This window comes from Pinus tabuliformis, chromosome 5_2 (genome assembly GCF_031772625.1).
Source record: "Pinus tabuliformis cultivar Carrire ecotype Pingquan chromosome 5_2, CPIR1, whole genome shotgun sequence".
NCBI lineage: Eukaryota > Viridiplantae > Streptophyta > Pinopsida > Pinales > Pinaceae > Pinus > Pinus tabuliformis.
This window is the reverse complement of record NC_142306.1, coordinates 128995296-129014166: the sequence shown is the minus strand read 5'-3', so window position 1 is coordinate 129014166 and position 18871 is coordinate 128995296. Positions and strand designations below refer to the sequence as shown.

The window sequence follows — 18871 nt, the reverse complement described above, 5'->3', positions numbered from 1 at the left end:
AATATGAGGTAGTTGACAAAGATGAAGGAACTATGAATTCCTGGGAAGCAATATGTGAAGAAAGAAAGAAGAGATCGTGAAAGATGCAACTATGGTCACGTAAGAAAAGGGAAGTCAACATCCGATGACTAGAAGAATTGATCATGACATCTCCATAGAGAAGAAGACCATGATAAGGTCTATAAAGAAAAGAGACCCTTGACATATGAAGTCTTGGAGATGTGTTTATGAATGTGCAGGATGTTGATGTTGCAAGCAAGCAAGATGTCATGATGAAAAGCCATCACAAAAGGTAATTTTGATTTGATGTTCATTTTTTTTTATTTTTGAACAACATCTAGATGGGTTGATACAGGGCTACCGAAAAGAGGGTTGTAAATGTCACCTACAACCAGCACTCATGTGGTTGGATGGAAGATCCTAAAGGAAACACGACTTGAAAGAGGTAGTTGTATGAAAAAAGCTAGATGTGGATTAGAAGATCACTTTTTGATGAAGAAAAAGACGACATGACTGACATAGTTCATGAAGGAAAGTGATGGATGGTCCCTACGAAGAAGTCCCAAAAGATGAAGGCTCCATAATGTTGAAGATGAACTTGATGACATCAAAAGGAGGAGCCCCAGAAGCAACTGATAGTCCCATGATCCAATGTTGTGAACATCGACATCGAGATAAAATCGACAAGGGTCCGAAAAACCAAAAAATCACAAAATTTGGGAAAATATCAGTAAAAATCGGCAAACATCGGCTAGGCCAAAAAGTTGCGATATCGAGATAAAACCGGATGTTATCGAGATGTTCTTAACACTACCATTATCTCCACCTAGAGTAGAAAGTTGATGGAGCAAGTCCCTGGTTAAGAGGGAGCTTGGACAAGTTCCTTTTCTAGGAATGGGTACATTCCTTCATGGGAATGTTGAATGGAAGAGATAGACACATCATTCTTGTCTTCACTTTGGAAGAAAAAATGGAAGATTGGGTAAGTATCTGGCATCTGATACTCTTTGAGGATGAGCTAGGGCATCCAAGATAAGAGTAGTCGTAGAGGAGCGATATTCTTTGAGGACTAAGAATCCAAGACAAGAATAATCCTGGGAGGACATACCTTGTGAACACCCGGGTGCGGTATGTGCCTTGAGAGACAATGATGATGGTGTCTACAAGTCATTGGTTTAGCATTGTGCTTTGATCTTGTGGAGAGATAGAGTTGTTAGTCAAGGCCTTGCTATGTGACAACGTTAGTTGGTATGATGCTAAAGAGATGGGTTACCAACCCAACTCTTCTTATGAGAATTCTTCAGATTGAGAATGTCCAAGTACCTTGTATGGATTATGAATACCTCCCTAGTTAAGATGGAGTGTTGAAATATGTAACTAGTTCAGTCTTCATAATGACGCATGTAATCATGATTTTTTGTATTTAATGTAAAGAGAAAAATAAATTTATTATTGTTATTCTTAAGGCATGGGTGTCATGCTCAAGGGAAATTTATTTTTAGGTCAAGCACCCATTGAGTGCTTCTAGGGCTTATCATTGAGTCTACAAGTCATTTGAGTCATTTTCATGTATGAAAGGCCATTTTTGGGCATGTTACATATTGTAAAGAAAAAATTTTTGAGTCAAAAGAACCTCCAAGACCTTGTCATGGTGCAAAGATCAAGTCGGCCTACATGAAGGGACAAGTCGTCTTAGAAATAGCAATTTGTACCCCTCAAAAGCCAATAAATAAGAAGGAACTCGATCTCATTTGGACACACTCTTGAGCAAGTTCGATCTCCTCAAGATAGAAGCTGGAAAGGGACAAAGAAGAACAAGAACAAGAACAAGATCAATGTTTTGGGCCTCTCTCTCTTTCTCTCTTTTGTTAAGGTTTCTAAAGTTACTGGGCAAGACAAAATTCTGAAGCTGCATCGAAGCTGCATGAAAGTTGTGAAGGACCATCAAAACTGTGAAGTTGCATCGAAGCTGTATAGTTGCTTTAACATTGTGAAGTTGCATCAAAGTTGTGAAGCTACAACTAGGTCGAAGCTAGGAAAGGTCGAAACTGCGAATCTACTGGAGAGGTCGAAGTTGTTGCAGAATCTACTGGTCGAAGTTGCAGAAGAATTTGTTGGGAAAAAGAATTTGCTAGAGGTCAAAATTGCAGTAGTTTCCAAGGAACTGCTAGAAGGAAAGCTCGTCAAGGGACTTGGTCTTAGAGGGTCTTGGTCAAGGGTCATAGGTCTTGGAATTCATCAATTGAAGATTCTATAAGAAGAGAAGAATTCTTGTGGGTTTTCCTCTCAAGTGGAAAGGTTTTGGCCCTAGCTAATCACCTGTATCTTGTGTCATTTTGTCTCACTGTTCTTTATGGTTTGGTAGTTGTTTGATGAAAATAACAGAATAATAAGTAAGGAGAAAAAGACTCTAATCAAGATAAGCAAAACAAATCACAAGCAGTTATCAAAGTAAGAGAAATAACATAATCTAGCTCCCCTAGATTTCTCAACACACGGTACAACCATCAAGTGGTAGGTGGCATAATGATGGAATGGCATGGGGATCAAGGGAGGGCTCCAAGCCACATGCCATGGTACAAGGGTAGCTATAATGGGGAAGCCCACACTTGAGTATATGAGTGTAGGAGGCAGCAATCGTGGTACATGAGTTACCCCGACCTTTGTTTTTCTAGCCTTCTTCATATGAATTTTTCCTTTGATTGATTTTTCTTCATAATTGCTCAAGGCTCCAGGGGATGAGAGCATTATGTGAAGGACAGAGTAGTAGATTCCCCCTTTAAGGTGGGCAACTCATTTCCCACCAGGGGTTGGGAAAATCATGGGTTCATTAATGTGGAGGGGGCTCATCCAGGGCCCATAGGAACTAGGGTGATGGATATATATAAGGGGTTGAGCTCATGTTTGGCTTTTTCCCACATGCTAAAGTTTTATTTGCTGGCCATCTTTTGCATTTTTTCGTACATTTCCTATTGAGAGTGGCCAAATTATGCGTTTTCTCTTATTTTTAGCTGCATCAACCTCCAGGGCATCGTTCTGGGCCCGACGCAAGGTGTGGACAAGGGGAGGGGGAGACTAACCCCTTGTGGACCCTGTGGACATATGTGGACCCAAATGGGAAAAGTGATAAATGGGGTTAAAATGTGTTGAGGGGAGTGATGTATGTGGTGCTGGGAAGCGGGACCACGCAACCAAAATCAGGATTTCCCATGTAATGCCAGCCCTGAAGCTAGTAGCCAGTAAAGGAGATCCCACGGGACTAGTATACACCGCTAACCACCAAATCAGACAAAGGAAACAAGAGTACAAACCTAGCCCACTCTTTCTGTTGAATCCCCCTACTAATCCATGCCCAAAAATGTCCATGATAATAAACAAAATCACTCAAGTACACCAATGAAAAGCCATACCTTCGGGGTTGGGAGGCCCACCTTCAAACATACAATCATAACAGATGGGCAACGGACCACATGGCTAGCTCAGGTGGCAGAGATATTGGCACATCAAGCTATCTGGTGGCTACAAGGGGTTGTTGGCTGCGGGCTGAGGACCATCTAGGATATAAATTTTCTCCTATGGATACACCCATGGATGGTGGGTAACAGGCACAATGATGTTTTTGGTGCCTCCCTCCGACTTTGTTTAACATATCCTCAAGGTGCCTCACAAAAATTATATTTTTGGTGTTGTGCTCAAGTTTCTGCAACAACATGGCAATAGTATGCAACATAGTACAATGTTGTCATACAGTGCTGACACACTGGAAGATGCCATCATCTCCAATGACTGAACTCCAATAACAATGGAGAAAATGTAGATGAAGAGAATGAATTTGATTATGCAGATGAATATAGATCTACAAAGGTCATTGTATCTCATGAAGCTATAAAGAATAAGTATTTATACGACCAAGGATTTGAAAACCTTACAGGGTTATATGACAGTGAGGATAGGAATTTGATAGAAGGGTATGAAAATTTATTTGAGGAAAGGAGAAGAATTTATACAAACAATTTTGCAGAGAATCTATGATCTGCAATCCTCTTTCTGCTATCACTAAGTAAAGAACTCTGTTAGAATTAAATTCTAAATTGCTGTAGACTGTAATAATACACCAGATTTCTGAATGTAATATATTTATTATTAATTGATAAAAATTTTGAATGATGTTTACAAGGCTGAGGCGGTGCTCCTTAAATAGGAGTTGACTGGCCATGCCTAATCAGAGAGACATGTCCTTTGGGGACTAATGTCTCTTCATTTAGCTAATTATCTGTTAATTAATTGATTATAACTAATAATGTATTTATTGAAACAATATTTTAATATTTTGATATTTTAATATTTTGATATTTTAATTAATTGTTATGAATTTTAAATTCATAACATTGCCTTCCCCTTGAGATGCTTTGTCCTCAACGCATAGGTAAGCCTGGGTGTTGATGCAAGAAACGTTTTGATTCCCAAGATGAATCTTCCTCTGGTAACCTCTTCCATTTGATGAGGTATTCCTTTATTGTCCTGGATCGTAAAACCTTTTCTCGGGTAGCGAGTATACCTTCAGGTTCAAGGACTATTCTTCCTTTTTCATCGGTCTCTAGTATTTCTGGTATTTCTTCCTTCTTCATCGGTCTTTGGTATTTCTGGTATTTCTTCCTTCTTCATCGGCCTTTGGTTCTTGTGAAAAATTCTAACATGAAATTCTACTGTAATAACTGATTTATTTCACCTATTTATTCTTCACAATAAGTTATTTACAAAATCCCTTCAGCAAACATTAAAATAAATTCTACTGCAGTTATCACATAATTACACAGAGAAAATAACAACGATATACATGCACAAGAACCAATCACATCAACACAGTTGATTTGGACAATTGTCCTCGGAAAAACCTAATGTGGGAAACCGATGCAGGAGATGAGGGTTTTATTAATCTTCAGCAACAATCTCTTTACAAGGAATGATTTTACAGAGAAACTGAGAGAAAACACCTCAGACTTTCCCCTGGAAACTTTCTGACACCTTGGAGACCCTTCTCCCACTTCTGCGTCACTTTCGCGTCACTTCTGCATCACTCTACATGGTTTTGCGTCCCTCTGCGTTAGCCTACGTGAGGGTTGCATCTTCCCTGGACTGCGTCTCCCTCTGCGTTGTCTCTCAATGTCCCTAAGTCAACTCCTCTTCAGTCACTGACTGTTGTTGATGCCCTCCTCTTCCTCTACCCTGCAACTCTCCCTCTGAAATCGATCTCCTTCTTTGAGAATCGTTTTTCCTTGGGATATTGAGTATCTATTGGTGCGTCTCCAAATGATCCTCAAGTCTTCTCTTATACTTTTTCTGTTGATGATTCAATGGCCGAGATTAAGTCTCTAATCAACAACTAAGATTAAAACAGACTTGATCCTCGTCTCTTGGAAGCTTCTCACCCTTATCTTTATTTTTTTTTCTCGATAAAGACTAATTCTATTAATTAAAATATATAGTACAATCAGGAGAAGCAAGAGACCGGCAGACCGGAAATGATGGATTCATCAACCTCGGTCCCGGAGAAAAGATTCAAACTCATAGCTACAGCAGATGACTTGAGATCACAGACTGACTAACTGACTTTTACCCCATAGGGGCAGAAACTCCAACACATTGTTTTTTCCCCTTCTTTTTGTTGACTTTTGTCCAGCCATCATGGGGAGAATGAGCTAGGACAACTTGAAGACTGGAATTCTCTATCATCGGGAATTCCTTTTCTGATTCAGAGGAGGTCTCATGGGCGCGTTTCTGGGATATCGCTGTGTCATGGGTGAGCCCCATATTATCCATGGGCGGATCCATCAGCTGAGGCACCTGGTCCAGTTCTGAGTCACTTTCCCCATCCTCCGAACTCGGGGAGCTGGAGCTCCCAGCTGGCGGCGGAGGACAGGGAGCCCAACGCTTGGGTTTGGTTTTTGCAAAGGTTCCTTTTTTTGATCTTGCTGTCAGCGAAGGGCAGGAGTTCTGAAGGTGCCCTGTCAGGTGACAATGACGGCATCGGAAGGCAGTGTTTTCGTAATCTATAAACTGGGTCCAAACAGTGTCATTAATCTTGAGATTGATTTGCTCTGGCAATCCCTTGCTTAGATCTAGCTCCACACAAACTCTGGCATATGTGTAGAGACCTTGCCGTTCCCTCTCGTAATCTCCCTTTAAGAAGCAACCCAAAGTGTTGCCTATTTGCCTGTATACTTCTGTTCTCCACAGGTGTATTGGGAGATTTGGAAGTCTGATCCAGACAGGGGCTTTTGTGATAGCTGCAGAAGCTGGGTCAAAGTCTGGGAACCATGGAGTTAAGAAGAGACCTGCCGAACCCATGAACCAGGGGCCTTCCTCTAAGGCCTCTTCGTAATGCTCGAGATTATCGAACAGCACTATAAAAAATCCCTTTGCACAGAAGTAAATCTTGCAACGGTGAGTCCAGTTGTCCTTGATCCAGTCATAAAGATCCTTTGAGCGTGGCCAGAGCCCATTGAATCTGCAGATGATTGCCCTTTCAGCAAATTTTTGGGTGTCGTCTGCCAGGTCCGGGTAAGAGATCTCAACAGAAGGAACCTCCTCCGATTTGTCAACCAAAAAAGGCTTGGGTGGAGCCTGATCCTGTGGGACTGTCTTTTCAGGCCTCTTAGCATGGACTGCATCTTTATATGAGAATGCCTTAGCTGAGGATGAACCTCCAGCAGCACCTCCTCTCAAACGAAGGGTTAAAATAATGGATGCATCTTTCTTAATGCCATAAAAAGAAATAGGATGGAGATCCTCTAGTTGTTTACCTTCGTGGAGAAGCCGTTGAGCTGCAGAGGGGATCCCCAGTTTGATGTTCAGTGTATGCTTGAGCTTCTGCACCAGATCGGTCTGGCTTACCCATTGTAGCATAGTTTTGCCTGTAATGAGCTTGATTTGTATCTGGAATGAGGAAGAAAAGTCCGAATGCCTCTTTCCCCTGCAGATCTGTGAAGAGTGGAGGCATACGCGTTGATTGATTTTCGTTTCCTGGATTTGCCCCATGGGCAGAAGAGGCGTACAGCCTATCGGTGCAAACCCTTCCTTCCCGAAGGCCGAGCTTCCTTTAGCAGATCTGCTGTGGCTGTTTCCCATCCAGGGGAGCGGATCTGCAATATCTTGCCCGATCTGAAGCGTCAGAGACATTGAGTTCGGGCGATCCGTCTTATTCCGAAGAAACCATTCCAGGACTTGATGATCCATCTGAAGCCGCCGAGAAGCTTCAGCTCCCATCTTGCCATCTCGTATAACCCTAAGGTTCTTCAGCGGCGAACCCTTCCGGGTAGATAATAATCGGAGAAATAAAGGTTCACGGGAGTACTGGGCCGAGATCGGGTAATGCTTTGTCGCCCAAGAGGGAGATGCGTATGAAAATTTGCTCAGAAGAGCTCCGGACCAGCCTTCGATTTGTGTTTGCTCTGTTCGAAACCCTTGAGCCCTCCGCGCGGCAGCCAGAGGAAGGGAGGCGGCATCCAAGAAAAAAGGAATCATCTTACCATCCTGCAAATCCTTGCTTGACGCGAAAACCAACTCCTTGAGGCTGAGGTTTGCTTCGCCGTCCTCATCATGGTCGAGCAGAGACCAGGCGGCGGCCATGGGAACGGAGGCGGTGATCATGAAGCTAGGGTTCATTGCTCCGGTCCTCACCCTTATCTTTATTAATACCCATTAATATTTTTATTTTCCTAAGTTTAGACTTAGGAACCCATTAAAAATATTAATTATTTTAATAACTCCTCATCCAAGTGGAATTTCTCCAAACGATTTCTGGGCCTTGGAGATCTCATGTGCCTTAGCCTCTCCACCAAATTTCAAGGCTAGAGCACATCTAATGCTACCCAAAATCAACACTCTCTCTTAGCGAGGAATGTGCTCTAGCAGTGCTTGGCCATAGAAGCATCACACTGATCCTCCGCATTGGTCCTCTATGTTGATGCTTAGCCAGCTGCCCCACATCCACTGCATTGCTGCTTCCTGTACTGCTGCCCATGACACTGCCATTGCCACTGCTACATCTGTACTGCAACTCCCTCTAAACATGCTGCATCATGCTTTCCATAGCACTGCCACTATTAACTGTTGCACTACAACTCCTGATACTTATCCATTTCTGCTACTGAAATGGGTTCTTCACTATCCTCATCTTCTCCCTGAAATAAACAAACTTTGTTCTTCCTAGAGCCTTGGTGAGGATGTCTGCCACATGTTCTCCTGTAGGAGTGTACCTCAACTGTACTGCCCTTCGTTGGACACAGTCTCTGACAAAGTGACACATGATATCAATGTGCTTCGACCGATCATGTAACATTGGATTCTCAGAGAGCTTGATGGAACTTTGATTATCACACAAAATCTCAGTCACTTCCATCCTTCTCCTGAATAGGTTCACAAGCAATTTCCTAAGCCATATGGCTTCGCACAAAGCTATGCTAGCTGCCATATATTCTGCTTCAGCTGAGCTCAAAGCCACAAATTTTTGTTTTCTACTACACCAGAAGGTCATTCCTGATCCAATGTTGAAACATTACCTAGTTGTACTTTTCCAATCTACTGAACTTTTAGCCCAATCTGCGTCAGTGAGCCCATTCTGTGTGTTGTCATTGCCTTGGGTGTACAATAGTCCATGCTCGACTGTTCCTTGTATATACTTGAGAACATCTTTGGCTATTGCCCAATGCACCCTCTTAGGTTCCACCATGAACTGAATAAGGGTGTTGACAACGTAATAAATGTCTGGCCTAGTATTGACCAGATACATCAGGGACCCTATAAGTTGCTTGACCAGACATGCATCAATCTTCTTGACCAAGGGTTATAAGTTGATTGACCAGATATGCATCAATCTTCTTCCAGTTGGTGATCATTGGAGTAGCCATAGGTTTACAATCCTGCATCCTGAATCTCTTCAAGATCTCTGTAGCATATCTCCCTTGTCCAAGGAAGATCCCACCCTTCTATTGTCAAACTTCCAACCCCAGGAAATAATGCATCTGTCCCAAATCCTTCATATCGAATTTTGTGGCTAGGTTCTTCTTGTAGTCTTTGATGAGCCTGGATGATCCTGTCAGGAAAAGATCATCCACATATAAAACCAGGATTAGAGGCTCATTTCCTATGACAAGATAGTAGAGATTAGGATCTGCGTCACTCTTGACGAACCCCATCTTCTACAAGTAGCCATCAATTCGACTGTACCATGTTCTAGGTCCCTGTTTAAGCCCATACAAGGCTTCTTTAATCTGCATACATGACATTTCTTCTCATGTGTCTCAAAACCCTCTGGCTGTTCAATGTATACTTCTTTTTCTATCGCTCTATTCAAGAACGTCGCCTTGACATCCATTTGGTGAATCTCCCACCCCATCTATGCTGCAAGGGATATCACGGTTCTAATAGAAGTATACTTGGCTACTGGGGCGAAGGTTTCTTTGTAGTCTATCCCTTCCTTCTAAGCATATCCCTTAGCCACAAACCTGGCTTTGTATTTCTCTACACTGCTGTCTGCAACATATTTGACTTTGTAGATCCATCTTGAACCTACCACTGACCTGTCCTGAGGCCTAGGTACCACTTCCCAGACAGCATTGACCATTATAGAACTGTATTCCTCCACCATAGCATCTACACATACTTGATGTTGAACGGCCTCCTGAAAACTAGAGGGTTCTCTAACCTGAGCTACTAGGCCCTGGTATCTGTTTGGCTCTCTTCGCTCCCTTTTATCATTCCTAGGTGCACCAATGATGTCCTCAGCATCCCATAGAATCTGTCGGAGTTCCCAGCTCGTTCTTCCATTGGTAGTGGTTACGTCTATCAGCTCTTCCTCTTCTTGAGATTCCTCCTGTTCTGAAGCTTTGCCTTTAGGAGAATTGTTGGTACTAGTTTCTGCTGGTCGAAGTGGTTGGACCAATGGATTGTCTTTTGACTGCTCCTTGGAAGGCATTTCTCGAGATTTTCCGAAAGCTCTGTCCTCCATGAACTTTACATCTCGCTGAACTACCACCTTCCTACTCCCTAGAAGATAGACTCTATATGCCTTAGCGTTCTCGCTATATCCCACAAGGTATCCTTTCTCAGCAATTTGATCTAACTTCATTCTCTTCTCTTCGGGTATACGACAATACGCCAAACTCCCAAATATCCAGAAATGAATGACTTCAGGTGTCTTCTCGTGAAGACCCTTTCCAGAGTGATTTTGCCCGATGCCCTGTGTGGAGTCTTGTTTTGCACATAAACTGTCGTGTTGCATGCTTCTGCCCACAGTTATTTGGGCATATCCTGATCATATAGCATTGCCCTAGCTGCTTTCGCAATAGTCTTGTTTTTCCTTTCTACTACTCCATTATGCTCCGGATTGTAGGGAGTTGTCCACTCTCTTTTGATGCCTTCCCTAGCGCAAAAATTGGTGAAGTCCTTGTCAATATATTCTCCACCATTGTCTGAGCGCAACACTTTTATCTTCTTTCCTGTCAGATTCTCTACTAGAGCCTTGAACTCTTTGAATCGACCAAAAACCTCATCCTTGGTTTTCAGAAAGTAGATCCAAGTCTTCCTGGAATGGTCATCGATGAAGGTGACGAAGTATTTGGCACCACTAAGAGATTTTGTGGGCATAAGGCCACAGATGTTTGAGTGTATCAATCCTAGAACACTCTTAGCTCTATTGTTACTTCCGGAAAACACATTTTTGGCATACTTGCCTAGAGCGCACCCTCTGCATACATCATCTCGTTCAGTACTTAATTATGGAACTCCTGATACTATTTTTCTGAGAATTCTCAGAGCCCCATGGTGTAAGTGTCCCATCCTCCTGTGCCATAGTTCATTCAAATCTTTATCTCCATTGTTGCCTATCAGTGCCATTAGAGATTCTAGCTATAATCTATACAACCTGTTACTTTTGATTCCAATCTGGGCCTTCCTTTTCCAACTCGGGTGTTTAACATATACTTTCTCCTTAATGAAAAAAACGTCATAGCCCTTGTTTTGAAATTGAGATACAGAGAGTAAGTTCATCCCCAATCCAGGCACATGTAGCACATTGGTTGCTCGAAGCCGCTTTCCTGCTTCAGTTTGAAAGACTACATTACCTCTTCCTACAGGGGTACACTTTGCCTTATTTCCCATGGTGATCTGAAAATTCATCCTTTCTTCCTGATAATTTGAAAAACGTTCTCGAATTCTTGTCATATGCCAGGAAGCTCCACTATCTATATACTAAACCTCAGAGGAGGCTCAACTTGCTAGGCAAGCGACTTCTTCTTCTAGTCTGGAAGCTAACATAGAATAATCATGATCCATGTCCCTTGTGCTTTCTTCTGGAAATCTTTGTGAGTCCCTTTTAGTTGATGCCTCTGCATCATGCTCTTGACCCATTGTCAATTCTTCTCTCCTGTTGTCGGATCTCTGCTCTGATACCATGTGAAAATTTCTAACCCAAAATTCTACTTCAGTAACTGATTTATTTCACCTACTTATTCTTCACAATAAGTCATTTACGAAATCCCTTCAGCAAACATTAAAATAAATTCTACTACAGTTATAACAAAATTACATAGAGAAAATAACAACGATATACATGCACAAGAACCAATCACATCAACATAGTTATTTTTAGACAATTTTCCTCGGAAAAACCCAATGTGAGAAAACCGATGCAGTAGATGAGGGTTTTATTAATCTTCAGCAACAATCACTTTACAAGGAATGATTTTACAGAGAAACTGAGAGAAAACACCTGAGACTTTGCCCTGGAAACTTTCTGACACCTTGGAGGCCCTTTTCCCACTTCTGCGTCACTCTACATGGTTCTATGTCCCTCTGCGACAGCCTGCATGATGGTTGCGTCTTCCCTGAACTGTGTCTCCCTCTACATTGTCTCTCAATGTCCCTGCGTCACCTCCTCTTTAGTCACTGACTACTGCTAATGCCCTCCTCTTCCTCCACCCTGCAACTCTCCTTCTGAAATCAATCTCCTTCTTTGAGAATCGATTTTCCTTGGGATACGGAGTATCTGCCGGTGTGTCTCCAAATGATCCTCAAGTCTGCTCTTATACTTTTCCTGTTGATGATTCAATGGCCAACATTAAGTCTCTAATCAACGACTAAATTTAAATAGACTTGATCTACGTCTCTTAGAAGCTTCTCACCCTTATCTTTATTAATCCCCATTAATATTTTTATTTTCCTAAGTTTAGACTTGGGAACCCATTAAAAATATTAATTATTTTAGTAACTCCTCATCCGGGTGGAATTTCTCCAAACAATTTCTGGGTCTTGGAGATCTCATGTGCCTTAGCCTCTCCACCAAATGTCAAGGCTAGAGCACATCCGACGCTACCTAAAATCAACAGTTATAAGCTTCTTTGACCAAGGAGGCACATACCCTAATGGAGCCCCTTGACTTAGAGCTCAACACATCTCAATAAATAAAGGTGAGCGTGCACATTAAAGGATACGAAGTTCTGATAGAAAAAGAAAGAAATGGTGAAATCAAGCTCTTTGTGTTTCTCTTTTTGAAAAATCTTGTCCATTGGACCATGTGCCACTACCTTTCTTTTGCGCTGCTTGACCCACACCCCCACCAAAACTCTCAAATGGAAAATTGTTGTTGTTTTTCCTCAAGAATGTAAGGGGATCATCATTCTTGTTTTTTTTCGATGATGCGGCCACCCTTGCCACACCAACATTTGACTCTTTTTCCATTTCTTTCATGCTAGCTAAAGACACATGTGTACATGCTGCAATTCCACAACTTGGTAAGGCCAACAAATGAGCTTACATACGGTAATAAGTGTTCATGAAATGATTGTTGCAATAGTTTCATTTCCAAGCAACATTACCTCCTCCCTTCAACCTGTTGCCTGTCCCGTGCTCTCTTGTGACATACTTCCACAAGGGATATTTGTTTTCTTGTGTCTGATGTCTTTCTAAATTAATTCTTCCCCTAACATTTGAAGTTGTTGTTGCAGCCCCACATGCAATAGAGGTAACACTTACAAACCCTGATGAAATTGGAACAAGAGGGGCATCATCAATGGGGACATTCTTCCCCTTCCTCTGCCCCTTCCTTGCTACTATTGATTGAGCCATGAATGTTGTAAAAAAATAAAGAAAAAATGCACATGCAAATTGCTGTAATAAAAATGCAAAAAAAATAGAAGAAAAATGCACTTACCTGTTTCTTGAATCGCCTCCCAAATGCTCCCAAACCCTTTGCTAGTCGCTCCCACACACCCACAACAAGAGAGACACAAAACAATGAGGGAGAAATGAGCCAAAAGTGGGCTTTATGGGCCATGCGGCACACTTTTCCAAGGGATTCATGTCCCAAAATCGGGATTCATGTCCTGAAATTGGGACACGACCGAGGGACATGTGTCCCATTGGATCCCACAAGGTGGACACGCTGGGACACGATCAGAGGACACGTGTCCCATCGAATCATGTCTGATTCGTGGGATTCGGGACACGACCAGGGTTTTGAGCGAATCTGATTTCTTAGCTTATACATTATAGTGTTAGCTCTATCGCATTCCCCACTCTCAAGATTTGTGAACATTGGTCGACATCCCCAAATGGGGTCATTAGCATACCCATTGCAAGTTTCAATTATTTCTATTAACATATGCTCTATGGTAGAGGTACATTATTAATGTACTAGGGACTTTCGGGCGTCATCATGCCCTTGGTTTTTCTTATTTAAAATTCGTAAAGGACAAGAAATATCAAGCTAACAAAAGCAGTGAACACTAATTTATCTGGTCCAATTCACTAACCTCAGCATAATCCAAGGCCCAAGTGTGTCTACTAACCATAGTTTTAAAAACCGGCCACAAAAACCGGTAACCGGTCTAACCGGCCGGTTAGAGGCCTGGCCGGTCCGAACCGGCCTAAAAAACCCGGTCAGCTACCTCCTGTGCCCGAAATCTGGCCCTAACCGGTCAAAACCGGCCGGTTTAGGGCGGAACCGGCCGGTTTGTATCAAACCGGCCGGTTCCGTCCTAAACCGGCCGGTTTATGGCAAGCCCACCATAACTTGCAAAAAGCGGTTTTCTGATTGTGGTTTAGGGGTTTTGGGGGGGAACTAAGGGTGTTTTCCCTCCAAAAACACCCTCTCCAAGCTTATAAGAGGCCCCTCTCACTCTCATTTGTCTCACACAACTGATTTGGAGTGTTTGTGAGTGTTTGTGAGTTTGTTTGTGAGCTTGGAGAGTGTTGAGTCTTTGCTGAAGTAGTCATCTTGGAGTTGGAGTTGGAGCTATTTTGGAGACAATGTGTAGCTGTCAGTGGAGTTGCCATCTTCAAGAGGAGGCTAAGGAAGCTAGTTTGCATTTCCAAGTAAGGATTTGCACTTGAAATTCCTTATTTGACTGTTGTCCATGAATTAATTTTTTTTATGTGTTATAAACTTCTCACTTCTATGATCTACCATCCAGGGAGTCATCATGCCTCCAAAAGCCAAAGACACTGCATGGGCTCATTGTGATATGATTGATGGCAAAATGATCTGCAAATATTGCCAAAAATCCATTCAAGGAGGGGGTATTAACCAGTGTTTTTAAAACCTGAACCGGTGACCGAACCGGTCCACCTAATGAACCGGTTTACCGACCGGAACCGGTCTAATCGGGACTGGTTTGGTCTAAACGAACCGGTTTTTAAAAAATACATTAAATAATTAATTTTTAATGAAACAAAACTATTTTTAAGATGTAAAACCATGATTCCAAGCCAATAGAGACAAAATATGCAAAGTTTGCTCATTTATATACCATGCAAAGGTGAATATATCAAAATGGCACCGAGTGCAATACATATCATCGACAAAATAGCAAAATACATAAGAAATGAGGCTCTAAATGGCCTATAAAGTCCAAAAACAATGCTGCAAGCTATGAGGCCATTGGCCTACTACAAGTCTACAGTGTACACATGATCAATCATCAAGTCCATCACCACTACTAGACACATGATCATCATCAGGAGCTACATAGACATCATCTGGTTCAGAGTCTGAGGATGCCTCTGCCTCATCTGCAACATCAGTATCAATGCCACCAATGACAATAGAAGTGGACCTAATGGAAGCACGAGTTTTTCGACCTGCACGACTAGTGCCTTCCATTGGTTCCTTGCCTTTCCTTGATGCCGCTACTGATCCTGGTTCTGATGCCGCCACATAATCTGCCTCATCCTCCGCTAAAGCCATGTCGATATCAAAATCGGCCTCAAACACAGGATCTTCAGTCTCCTCCACCCATTCTGATGTTGGATCAATATCGTCCAACACAATGGGATCTAGATCAGGGGATTTGCTCATCATTTGGTTCCTCCTCAGTCGAAGGTTGTATTGCACAAAAACAAGATCATTTAACCGTTTTTGTTCCAAACGGTTTCTCTTCTTCGTGTGTATGCGCTCAAAAACAGACCAATTGCGCTCACAACCTGAAGCACTGCAAGTTTGACTGAGGACTCTAATTGCAAACCTTTGCAATTGAGGACACTGGCCACCAAATGACTCCCACCAATGTGCTGCAAAGAAAAAGACAATAATTAGTAACTTAGTTTATAATTTGAATTGTAAAGAACGTAAACAATTTTAACTTGAAATGAAAAACAAAATGGAAATTGGAATTGCTTACCTGGTTGGTCCACATCTCTTGCCATCTTTGCCAAGTTTTTGCCAAAAGTACCACTTGCTTGATTGAAAATAGTAAGCTGTCTATGTATATCCAACTGGTCTACATGGTTAGGGACCATGCGCTCCAAGCAATCAATCAATCCAGCTCTGACCTCCCCATCATGCTGATCTCCTAGCCGATTTTTATAGTGATACCTTGGGTTCAAAAAATACCCGGCTGCATGTATAGGACGATGGAGTTGATTGTTCCATCTGTTATCAATGATCTCCCATATACGGCCATATTTAGCTAACCTGTCATTGTAAGCTGCCCGTATCTGCTCCTTTGCCTGATCCATAGCTTCATAAATGTAGCCCATGGCCAATCTTTCCCCATCCACCAACCTTAGCACCTTAACAAGGGGCTCGGTAATTTTCACAAGCTCTACAGACCTTTTCCAAAAATAAGTGTCTAACACTTTCTTTTTGGTGTCTTTTCCATCTGGTCTACGAGCCCACCGAGATTCAGACCATTCATCAGAGGAAAACATTTTCTGCAAGTTTCTATGTTGACCATTGAGACATTGCAACGTGAGGAAGTGAGTTGCAAATCTCGTAATTGCAGGCCTAACAAGCTCTTTGCCTCCAGTGTGTTTCCTCATTAGGCTCAATACCCATGAGTGGTTGTAAATGTATTTTGTAATGCACTTGGCATGCTCTACAGTGTTTTTTACCCACTCCACCTTGCCTATATCCTCAAGCATGAGGTCTATGCAATGTGCAGCACATGGAGTCCAAAATATGGTCTTATATTTGGCCTCAAGCATCTTTCCAGCAAGAACATAGTTTGAGGCATTATCAGTGATGACCTGCACAACATGCTGCTCCCCAACTTCCTGAATAATGTTATCCAAAAGCTCAAATAGAAGGCTTGCATCCTTTACCCTATCAGATGCATCAACTGATTTCAAAAACATGGTTCCTTGAGGGCAAGAAACAAGGAAATTAATGATAGTGCGGTTCTTTCCATCGGTCCATCCATCTGACATAATGGAACAACCTGTTTTGACCCATGACTCTCTAAACTCAACCAAATACTCATCAATGGAAGATATCTCTTTTTGCAAAAGAGCTCCCCTCAAGTCATGCATACTAGGGCCTTTGAAGCCCTTTCCTGCAGCTATAACAGAGTCCCACATAGCTTGGTAATAAGGTGAGCGAGCAGCATTAAATGGGATATCTGAATCATACCACCATCTAGCAATGTATTGGTGAGAAGTTTCTTTGCATTGTTTTTTCCAATGCTGATCCAAAGTGGGTTGACAACTTGGCTGGGAGGAAGTGGGATTAGATTTAGAAGAGGCAATGGTGGCAGAAGATGAGAAATAACTTTGGATGTTTGGTCTCTTTGTTCCTTTTGATGGTTGGCCAACTCCAACAGAAGGATGAACATAGTGAAAGGGGTCATTGGTGGAAGGGATAGAAGTGGAGTCTTGAATCTCATAATCATCATACCCACTCTCTTTCATGGCTTCTATTAATTCCCTCTTCCTTGCAATTTCATCTTGGATGGCCTTCTCCCTAGCCTTATCCTCATAAAATTTTTCAAGTTTGGCAATGTATTCTACCCTAATAGGACCTAACAGTTCTTTTGGTGCATCACATGGCTTTACTTGGCCTCTTACCCCAGCCAAGTGTTGTTTCAACCTAAGAATACCCCCACCTCCAATAGATTTATGGCATAATTTGCATATCATTTTTCCATCAATTACATCACAATGAGCCCATGCACTGTCCTTTCCTTTTGGAGCCATGTTTGCTTGAAATAATAACAATTTGCAAAGAAATCTGCCATTTAAAAACAAAATTGCAGCTAAGCAAAATGGAAAACCAAAGATAAATGTAGGAAAACAAATGCACATGCAAGATTCAAGCTATAAAATTTGATAGCATAGAGCTAGAGAGTTTATAGCATACATGATAGATCATAGAAGTGAGAAGTTTATAACACATAAAAAAAAAAATCATGGACAGCAGACTCAAATGAGGAATTATCAAGTGCAAATCCTTACCTGGAAATGCAAACTAGCTCCCTTAGCCTCCTCTTGAAGATGGCAACTCCACTGACAGCTACACACTATCTCCAAAATAGCTCCAACTCCAACTCCAAGATGACTACTTCAGCAAAAACTCCACACTCTCCAAGCTCACAAACAAACTCACAAACACTCCAAATCAGTTGTGTGAGACAAATGAGAGTGAGAGGGGTGTCTTATAGCAAGTGTGAGGGTGTTTTTGGAGGGAAAACACCTTTCCCTGCCCCCCAAAACCCCTAAACCACCCCAAGAACCGAAAACCGCTGCGCTTTTCCGTTTAGCCAGCGGCCTGTCCATAAACCGGCCGGTTTAGGACGGAACCGGCCGGTTAGCAATAAACCGGCCGGTTCCGCCCTAAACCGGCCGGTTTTTACCGGTTAGGGCATATTTTCGGGCAAGAGCAGCTATAAACCGGGTTTTTCCACCGGTTCCGACCGGCCAGGCTTCCAACCGACCGGTTAGGCCGGTAACCGGTTTTTTCCACCGGTTTTGAAAACTATGGTATTAACAGGTTCAAGCAACACTTGGCTGGGATAGGAGGCCATGTAAAGCCATGTGGAGCACCAAATGAAATAATAGGGCATATTAGGGCAGAATACCTTCAGAAGTTTGAGACTCAAGTCACTGAACCAATAGAGAAGTTTGTGACTGCAAAGTTTGGGAGTCGAGACTCAATCGAGTTTGATCATGATGACTGAGACTCACGAGAAGTTTTAACTTCAAGTGATAATGTTGATCACTATTATAGTATTACTATTATCATATATGTAGAGTCTACACTGAAGTCTTGTAGTAGGCCACTGGCCCCATGGTTTGTAGGCTTTGTTTTTGCACTCTAGAGGCCATTTAGAGCCTCATTGCTTATGTATTTTGTCGACGATATGTATTGCACTCGATGCCATTTTGATATATTCACCTTTACATGGTATATAAATGAGCAATCTTTGCATATTTTGTCTCTATTGGCTTGGAATCATGGTTTTAAATCTTAAAAATAGTTTTTTTCATTGAAAAATAATTATTTAATGTATTTTTCTAAAACCGGTTCGTTTAGACCAAACCAGTCCCGGTTAGACCGGTTCCGGTCGGTAAACCGGTTCATTAGGTGGACCGGTCCGGT

At 42.2% G+C, this 18871-nt stretch overlaps 2 protein-coding genes across 2 annotated transcripts in view; one reads left to right on the top strand and one right to left on the bottom strand.

Moving 5' to 3' along the window:
* Positions 1 to 18871, top strand: part of SWEETIE (HEAT repeat-containing protein) — a 541573-nt gene that overhangs the window by 470525 nt on the left and 52177 nt on the right. The gene's annotated exons all lie outside the window — the stretch shown is intronic.
* Positions 14742 to 17192, bottom strand: LOC149157841 (uncharacterized). Its single transcript, XM_089437664.1, has 2 exons — positions 15678 to 17192; positions 14742 to 15567 (listed from the first exon to the last, which is right to left on the bottom strand). The coding sequence occupies exons 1-2, from the start codon at positions 17182 to 17184 to the stop codon at positions 14972 to 14974; spliced, it is 2103 nt and encodes a 700-aa protein (XP_089293790.1). The 5' UTR covers positions 17185 to 17192; the 3' UTR covers positions 14742 to 14971.

Bases quoted from the DNA above. Each gene is read 5' to 3' on its own strand.
- LOC149157841 (XM_089437664.1), bottom strand. From the start codon at position 17,184: ATGAAAGAGAGTGGGTATGATGATTATGAGATTCAAGACTCCACTTCT. The intron at 15,568-15,677 runs GTAAGCAATTCC...TTTTCTTTGCAG, and splicing joins AAGAGATGTGGACCAACCAG to CACATTGGTGGGAGTCATTT.